Source organism: Chelonoidis abingdonii, chromosome 3 (genome assembly GCF_003597395.2).
Source record: "Chelonoidis abingdonii isolate Lonesome George chromosome 3, CheloAbing_2.0, whole genome shotgun sequence".
NCBI classification, from domain to species: Eukaryota; Metazoa; Chordata; order Testudines; family Testudinidae; genus Chelonoidis; species Chelonoidis abingdonii.
The window spans coordinates 172,100,981-172,110,633 of record NC_133771.1 but is presented as its reverse complement, the minus strand read 5'-3'; the positions used below and the strand labels follow the sequence as shown (position 1 = coordinate 172,110,633).

The window sequence follows — 9,653 nt, the reverse complement described above, 5'->3', positions numbered from 1 at the left end:
TGTGTTAAAATACAAGGTAATCGGTCATCAAAATACAACACAGCTGTTTTTATGTTCCTTTTTTTTAAAACCATGCCATCCATACAACTGTATTGCTGCTAAACACACAAAAAATGCTGTCCTAACCCAACCAGCTGAGTGCTAAGATTTGTCCCTCAGCCCCACCCCTTCCCTTTGAGTCTGATCCTGTGAGGTACTGAGTATCTCCTGCCCAGTGCTGAGTATCCTTAATTCCCACCGTCTTCATTGCAAACTAAGGAAATCAGCACCCGACAGAGGGGCTCCATAGTATGCCCCTCTGTGCCTCTTTATTTCCACTTACACCTCATTCTGAGGCTTTGCGCTGAACTTAAAAGGCGCCAGGGCCTTCCTCGCGCTGGCCCTCTCCACAGTTTCAACCCGAAGGAGCTCTGTCTGCACTTTGTAGGATCAGGCCCAATGTCTTATTCACTAACAGGAAATATATGTCTAAAAAGAAACCAAAAAGAGAAAGATTTCGGAGCTGTAAAATAGAACGTTTCAAATACTATCAGTGCATTTCTGAGGAAAAAATACAAAACAAAACTTCATCCAATTTGGGGAAAATGACCTAACGCAATTACAAGGCATTATACACAGATTTTTTAAAACATACCCACCGCCCAAATTTTTGGCTGTGTCCAGCACATGATGAGTTGTTGTACACTAATGGCATCTCAGATCCCGCTACTTCAAATCATCAAGCTTCAATACCAGGTTTTTGCCGCATTTAAATTGATAATGGCAAGTTCAGGTTTTTTTTAATTGCCCAGCCCTTGTCTCCTCCTCCCGACCCACAGAATTCTGATATTGAAGCTAATAAAACAGATTAGGGCTAAATGCTGCAAAGGCCAGCAGTCCCAGTGCTTTCTACCTCAAAGAGTTTCGCTTATTTCCACGGTCTCTTCAAGATAGTAAACACTTGCTCCTGCAAGTGTTTGTAGGATTGGACCCTTCATTTGCTAATTTCAATTTGCTAAATAATAAATACTTCTACTAGAAGAACCACACACACACACAAACCCTCATATACTTCCTTTGCAGTGAGACAATGGGCAGGGTCAGATTATTCGCAGGGCTACATTTCGATCTCAGCAATGAGCACAGGCTCATTTAATGGGAACTGTCTGTGCCAATCAAAGAGGTAGAATCCAGACCTTGAGCCCGATTCTCCACTATGTTACTTCAGTTTTACAGCAGTGCTGCTCCACTAAAGTCAAGGGAGTTACACTATCCTAAATTCAAGTGAACACAGTGGAGGATCAGGCCCCTAATGTTTTGCTTTAAAGCTTGAAATCCTGATCCCATTTCAGTCAGTCGCAAAACTACCATCAACCTAAATGGAGCCAGGATCTCACCCTAGGTCCTGTTCCTGTATTATATTTGAGGGAATGTTCCCTTTACATCCAATTGTCATACTTCCTTGCACAGGCTTCAAGCTTTGCCATTCAGAACAACTTATAATGTGAAATCAATTGAACTGTTCCTTGTCATGGTTTTTACTCATCTTTGTCTAGCTTAGGGATCTGTTGCTATTCATTTATTTTTAAACAGTGTGTACAATGTAGATCTTTTTTTACTCCCTCTGGAATACGCTGAAGATTGTTAGGGCCCAAAGGAGTTTCCTAGGAGACTTATGTTCCTTTTTTTAGAAAGAGGAAAAAGAAAATGCGTTATCTGAAAGGAAAAAAGATTAAATGAAGACACAGAGCCCGATCCTCCAAATCCTTCCACATGCCAAAGCTCACTATGCCTCATCTGATGCCATAGAAGTCAATGGCAAAACTTCTGCTGACCTCTGTGGGAGAAGGATCACTCCCATAGACTAACTGCAGGTGAAAAGTCACTGCTGTGCCAAAGGCCAGTATAAGGCCTCTGAACTGATTAAGTCCCACTCAAGCCTTGTTGTTAGGGCTTTAGTCCTGGCCCTCTGCACAGTAGAGAATTTCACTTGTGTAAGGGTTTGTAGGGCTGGCCCCTAGCCTCGTATCACTTAGGCTGCAAATCCTTTCTTGAAAATCTTGCTCCTTTATCCGCTTGACTGTCTTTAGCCAAGAAAATAAAACAAAACTGGGTTTAAAATTCAGAGTCGCATTGAGATTCACTGCTACAAATGTGGATGAACTAGGATGTGGGAGAAGGGAAGAGGAGAATATTTTAATCCATCCTTTTTGTAAAACAAAAAACAAATGGAGTCAGGTAGCTTATGTCATAATGATGAACAATATACAAAGCACAGGTATAGCAAATTATTATAAAACATGTATTTGTAGTGCAAGTCAAAATATAGGGACTCTACTCATACTGGCCAGCTAGAGGGAAACACATGACTGAGTGATCAAAAAGAGCCCCAAATTCAAATTCAAACTCATGAGAGTTGACAGTATTACAGAATACAAAAATATGGTGAAAATTTACACATTACACATAAAGTACTTAATTTTTTTAATAGTTTACAATAGAGATCTACAGATATGTTTCCAATTAAGCTGGCTTTTACTACCCACCTATTGTAATACTATAGGTATGGTTACATATACCAAAAGAACAAAACATCCCATAGCATAGCTATACAGCAACATATTAAGGTCTGAAGATTAGACCAGTACATGTTAAATATTTCACTGGTTTACTAAACTGACATTTTAATCATTTACAGTAAAAAAAAAAAAAATCTTATAGACTTGTCTTTGAGACTGAAACAGAGCGTCCTTTATTAGTAAGTTTTTCAGTATTTAAAACAAGGGTTTGAGACCTTACAAGAAGCCTCCCTAGGCCGCTGGCGTATAAAATAAGGCATTTTTAAGGCAGATTTTTTCAATAATGTAATAACTGACTTCTGTTTTAATTGAACTAAACTAACCATTATTTTCAGGATCTTTTGCGCTTGAGTTCCCCTAAGCATTAAACATATTTCTGGCAGTTTATTTGGTCTCCACTTTGTCCACATTTGTTTCTTTTTTTCCAATGGCGAAGAAATGTTCATGTGATAGTTTTTACATACAAATAAATAATGCACTGTTAACACTAAAACTAAAAAGAATGAGCAGGATGTCTATCGCATAACAATACAGAGAGATCAAGTAAGGCATGGGACAGATACAGCAACTCCACTTAATGGGATTTTCCTGTTTTTTTCCTTTCACATAGTAACACTAACACATTCTTCCAGTGTTTATTTTTTAAAAGGTGTGGTTCTTTTCGTTTTTGTTGTTGTTGTTGTTGGTTTTGGTTTTTGTTTGCTTCTTGTCTATCTCACTAACTGAGTAGGTGAAATGTAGGATAAAGGCCTTCAATGTTTTGTTTCAGATGCCAGTTTTAAAAAAACAAAACAAACAAACTTTCAAACAGTTCGGACTAGTACCACTTTTCTTCTTTTTAGATTTTTTTTTTTTAATTTTTAAATTTTTTATTTTTTTAACACTGATGAACTTAGTTTTTTTTTCTTTCTTAATCTCTTTTTCTTTCTTCCTTGGTTATTTTTACGTATTTGTTTCTTGCTGTTTCAGGGATTTCTTTTAGCTGCATTTGCAAGATTTTACGACCATGTTGGAAAGTTGTTCAATTTTGGGCGTTTTGCCAATGTAGTACAGGATGGTGAGGGGTTCTAAATCCTGGGACACGCAGCATGGAGAGGCAGACGCTTCTGGATTTATGGTGTTATACAAACTGAGTACCTAGAAGAAGAAAAAAAACTGTGATGAAAACATTTATCATTGTGTCCACAAATCAATGCCTATCTCCGTCTCTAGCATCACTTGCTCCGATAGAGCCAAAGTCCAGTGAAATCAGTGGAAAGACTCCCATTGACTTCGATACTCTTTGGATCAGGCCTGTAGCCCTGGTCACACTTTACACTTTAACAATACATCTCATCCCATTTGTCTCCCTTGCCAAATACAACTTCATGCCTTCTACCTCACTCACCCTATGCCCATCATCAATAGATACCAACATCCACCAAGATGTCCTTTCCTGCTTCAACAGACTTCTAAAAACCTGTGCACAGATATGGGGATTTGAGAGAACAATGGACTTATGGGTATTTTTCTGGGGACATCCATGGAAACTACTTTGGAAATTCAGCCCTTTATACCTACATGTATTAGACGTACATTCTGTACGTTACATTTTGTTAACGTGACGGGCATTGAAAGAGCCATATTTATGCTTTCAGATTTTAGTTGACTGTTAACTGGTTTTGCAAGTGCATCAAAGGGAGAAGCGAACCCTTCACTGAGTTAGGCATTGCTTTGTTTTTCTCCCATGCTGCTGTGTCCATTACTGCTGCTATGGATTAATTGTGACTTTGATCGCAAAACTCGCCTGGAACCAACTACGGCCAAGTTAGCAGTTTTCATGCCACATTAGATTCACATGCAGAACAATTTTCTCTAAAGGAAGTATGTAGGCTACCCACTGATGATACACAGGTATTTCCAAGGATGCCATTAATGTGTTAGTTAAATACTAAGTGACCTTTTCCCAGAGCTTCAGCACAGCGTTCGCAGCTGAGACAGAAGTCCTGTTCAGTGCAGCAACACTAACTACTTTATTAAGCAACCTCTAACTTGTTGGGTAACTGTCCAAACCACATATTTGTGACCATGACAGTTATTCTTCCTTCTTCCTTAAAAAACAAGTGCTGCTCCAAACTTTGCATACTACTTCTGTGTATCAGAAGGAATTTGTACTCTCTTGCATCTGAGCCTGTTGACTCTGCCGGACTACACTGATGCAGCCAGCCAGCCACACATATGCAGTGAATATATACTAAATTGTTTATATTCAAGATCAACACAGGCCTGGACTATAAGATTTTTTCGTACTAGAGAAAGCAAGATTACTGTTCAATGTGCTGTAATCCAATCGCTTGCTAATACTAATCTGATATTTTACAGAAGGCTTGAGGAATGGGAGCCATTATTCTGGTTTGAATCCAGCTGCAGCTTCCATGGTACAATCAGGAGACAAGTTTAACTTTTCACATTTACTGAAACTTAAAAGTAGAACCAAAAAAAGGGAATAAATCACATCTATTCAGTTTTCATGAAATTTGTAAAAGGTGGCAGATCAACAGTGGAAACCAAATCCCTCCAGTTATCCAAACAATAGGTAAGGTCCAGGCAGTGGCAGTGAAAGCTTCCCCACGCAGATACCATGCTTTTGCAACTTGGTAGGTGGAAGAAAGAGAATCCTTAGTGGAAGCTCCATTTTCTTGGGTAGCCTAGCAAAACTAGAACATGTTAACCTCCAGAGACAGCAAGGCAAGGCCCAGTTTGTCAGTGGGGAAGATAAGGCACTCTCTTCTTGATGTTTATGACATATGTGATGCATCCATATATCACAGCGATGGGCTCACAATTAAGATGAAATTCACTCCCATGCAGAGAGCCAGCACAAGGTCACATAAGTCCCGCTTAATCTCTAAATAGAGGCCTTCACTGGTTCCCTCTAGAGGGCTGAATTTCACCCTAAGGAAGTAATTAAAATAATATATTTTGCACTGTGAAAGCTTTTGGCATTTGGTGGCAATGATAATATAATTCAAGCCAAGGCTTTAACATAGATGTTCTAATACAAGTCACATAAATCAAAGTTCTCAAAAGGCAGGACTTACTCTGCTGTGCTGAGTATCTGAGCTCCATAAATACGGGCAGGCTCCTGCACAAAAATTAGCATTATACCCTTTAGGTTCATGAATCCATTTCCAGCCAAGATCCCTCTTGAAGTCAATATAAAGTTGACGCAGGCAGCAATTATCCTGCACATTTCTGGAAATAAAAATACAGTCAGATGCATTGTTCAGAACCACAATGTGTGTGTGTGTGTACGGGAGGTGGGGCGGGTACAGTGGGAGGGAGAATCTATTTAATTGCTTCCTTCATAAGGCAATGCTTTACAGGTGAGCTCACCCCTGACTCTCATACTAATTCAAACTGTAAGATTCCATACAGTGCCCAAGCAATGATTTCAATTCCAAGTACTAAGGCCCAAATGCTGCTCTCACTGAAGTTAGACCCATAGATGCCTTACTACTGATGTTAAGCTACGATTTGACAGATTATCCCATGTACAGGGGAAGCGCTAATCAGTCACTAGTCTACCAGTGTTGAATCAGAGGCATATATTTGAGAAGTTAATCTATAGTTGTCTCCTGTGTGGAAACAACGGTGCCTGAGAGACTTAAGATTTTGTGGCTCTGCAATGGGGAAATGTGCAGAGCAGCTGATCATTCCCTATAGAATTATGTGACTCAGCTGTAATTCTTTAAACCACGAGATACTGGCATAATCTACACTCATGGGATTCAAGAAGAAAAAGAAACAGTTACTTGGAAACCAATAGAAGCTCAGAGTATACTAAAATCCAATGCTTAGCTACAATTATTTTTGCTCGCATATACAACGGTTTGCCAGACTTAACATTAGGAAGGATTGTTTCCCCCAGGTCATACAGGTACAGACTCTGCCAAGGTGAACTTCCTCTGAGGAGGTTAGCATCCTCACATGAACTATTTCCTGTGATTACATGACTGATGTGGTTGGGGACTAGTACTGGTGGATCTTGATTTCCTGTTTTCTAAAGGTCATGAGTGCTCTCAACTCTCATTAACTTCAATGGGAATTGAGGGTAATGATCTCCTATTAGGTTCAGATCCCACATGGACATGTCAGTTTTACTATAGACTGACCTAACCTGTCTGAGAACATGGGGCAGAGTTTTGTGTTAACACCTAGTGAAAAGAAATTTATCAAATCATGTTAGAAACAACCCAAGTTACACCTTTAGGCATGTAGGAGTAAATATAAGTAAGTTGACTTTATACATATATTTACCTAAAACAATAGGCAGCATCTAAAGCACGCTTCTTCCGCCGACTGGGCTGTTGCGACTCAAGTCTGTAGGAGGGTAATAACATTAGCAGAAGATGTGGGGTCTTCCCACTGTATTTTTTCCTACTGGACCTGAAAGTTTTCCCATCACCACTGGAATATATGTAGGAGTCATCAATACCTTCAAAAAATACATTTTGGTGATAAACATTGTGTTGCTGTTTCTTCACAAATTATATAAACCATCTCTTTAAAAAAATCTCTTTCTTAGAAAACTGGTGGTGAGGACATCAGATGGGTGTGTCACGGGGGCAGGAAATCACAACCTAAGACCTCTGCATTAAGGTATATATAGTATCACGTACCCTCATGTTTGACATATTGGCCTTCCCCCAGTTTTAGTCCATTTAATGGCTTTTTGAAGTCAACTAATGGATCTATCAAAATTAGTGATGGAAAAGACTTATTGGATCACCTACCCATGTGGGAAAGTCCACTTTGTCTAAGCTAGTTATAAATGACCTGCATGATGATGCTTTTGCCACTTTGTGTGGGAGACCAGTCCAATGGACTCTCTCTCTTTTCAGATTCGTAGCTTTTAAGGCCAGAAGACATCGTTAGATCATCTCTTGACATTTCACATACACTTTTCTTTGCTTAATTTCATTCCATTATTCCTATTTTACCCCCACTGTGCCATCTGAGCAATTCCTCTTAGTTCTTCCATTTTACATCTTTCAAATGCTGGTACGCTTTTCTCCTATCTTTCATAGTCTTCTATATTACTAACCAATACATATTATTTTGTTTTGTTAATCTTCCTTCATAAATCAATCCTTCCAGCCCCTTAATATGGTACATATCTGGCAATGGGGACTTTAAAATAAATTTACTGGAACTAGAGACCATTGATATTGGGATTAATTAAATTTTTTGGAAGCCATTGACAATGGTCTTAGATCACTACTTGTCTTATTCAGTAGGACAAAGGACTTCAATAGATACAACAGAACTTTGGCGAATACAACACTGTAGGTCATTTATACAACTTTGGCACATACCGTATAGTTTTTCCTCAAATGATCTATGCTACAGTTAGAGTTAATGCATATTGAAAAGTTACATCAGAGATATAACCAAGTGAAAAAACCCAGGAGCAAGAGGAGCTGTTAGCATCCTGCAAAGATGTGGGAGTCCATTTACAGGTACTCACAAACAGCAGGGCCTGATATGGTTTTACATCAGCCGCAAAACAATTACCCTTCCAAAAACGGTATCTTGTGATCAGCCATAATAGTGTTTGGCACCAGGACATTCTTCATGTTATGTGAATGGCTCTTCTGTCCACCAAATTCAAGATGACATTACTCATTTGTTTGGGGAAATGGAAAGCCAAACACCTGACTACTGCCTTGCCTATACTAGAGAAATTTACCATGCTAAGAACTGCTTAGTTCCTCTTGCACACTTGTAAAACACATCATGTTCACAGACAAAAGTGCTGCAAACAGTTTGCATGTGCTCTAAACATTGTCTGGATTAGACCTGCCTACATCAGGGCTAATCAATGGTTTAGTCTGCACTACTGTAGCCAGCACCATTTTAGTGCCAGTGTGGACAGCAATAAAATAGTTCAGACTGAAACAGTTCAGTCAATACTGTCAGCTCAGTTATGTCCCATAGCGCACTGGTGATTTCAAGATCTCCCAAAATCCACTGTTTTGGGACCTGTGCCTTGAATTGTGAGATAGATACCAATAGGGCATTGAAGGTAAAATGGTTTGGAACAGGCTAGCATGGATGCACCGAACCATTTGTGCTTATGGTAGTGCAATCTCTTTGATTCAGTTGTGGACCAGTTACATTTCACAGTGTTAACATGGCTTTACCCATGTGTCCTCAGTCATCCCATTCCCCCCAACAAAGAGTCAAAGCTCTTTAGTTCATCATCCGCAGGCCCCCACATCAGTTATATTTTATATTTCACAGAAACCATAAAAAGTTCTTTATTTCTATGTTTTAATCAGCAAACATCACCGCCCTTTGTACACCCTCCCACTCCTCCCTCGTTTTTTGTTGTTGGTTTGTTACCTGCAAATCTTGCTTCTAGCTCTTCACTTTTATTTGGGATGATATAATTATTTGAAGGCACGAAGGTGCAGCATGGACAATGTAAACTTATCTTAAATCCAAAGTTCCTCTCTGCAAAACATGAAAGTGAGGGGGATCATTTTTAAATCTGGAATGACACTGAAATAATTCAGGTAATGAAGGAAGAGTTGGGGTGGGAAGGCAAGAGAGAAGAGCATTTCTCATCACCTTTATGATGGAGCCATTCACGTACAGCTTCAGTGACATCAAAAGACAGCCATTCCCCTTCAGCTCGTGTTTTAACTACCTTGCTATCAATGTAGCGCTGTCCTGGCGAAGGTAGTTCTTTGGATTTAACAACCTGAAAGAAACAGTGAACAAGTCAAGACTCTGTAGATTACAGTTTTGCAGACTTATCAAAATGGACACTCTATAAGAGCTTAACATAACACAGTGGTATGCTAATAAATAACGTAACAGCAATCTACACATACACAGGGTAGACAGACATTCAGGCATTTGACACAAAAATGTATACTAAGCAGTGGTGCAGGATAAGACTCTCTCTCTATAGGACACTTGCTGTTGACTTCACAGAACACAGGAACAGGGACTAAGTCATCTGCATATTGTGGTAAAAGTGACATGAAAGATACTGGCAAATGAGGTCTTTTCATCTTGATTTCGATTATTCTGTTCCAGAACCAG

General features: G+C 39.4%; 1 protein-coding gene across 1 annotated transcript in view; it reads right to left on the bottom strand.

Annotated features, from left to right (window-relative positions):
- Positions 1 to 948: 948 nt before the first annotated feature.
- Positions 949 to 9,653, bottom strand: part of TGFB2 (transforming growth factor beta 2) — a 73,148-nt gene continuing 64,443 nt past the window's right edge. The window contains exons 3-7 of the mRNA XM_032786269.2: positions 9,174 to 9,306; positions 8,946 to 9,056; positions 6,858 to 7,035; positions 5,639 to 5,792; positions 949 to 3,695 (exon numbers count right to left, since the gene is read on the bottom strand). Of these exons, the coding sequence (XP_032642160.1) occupies positions 3,537 to 3,695; positions 5,639 to 5,792; positions 6,858 to 7,035; positions 8,946 to 9,056; positions 9,174 to 9,306 (735 nt within the window). The 3' untranslated portion in view covers positions 949 to 3,536. The remainder of the gene's footprint in view (positions 3,696 to 5,638; positions 5,793 to 6,857; positions 7,036 to 8,945; positions 9,057 to 9,173; positions 9,307 to 9,653) is intronic.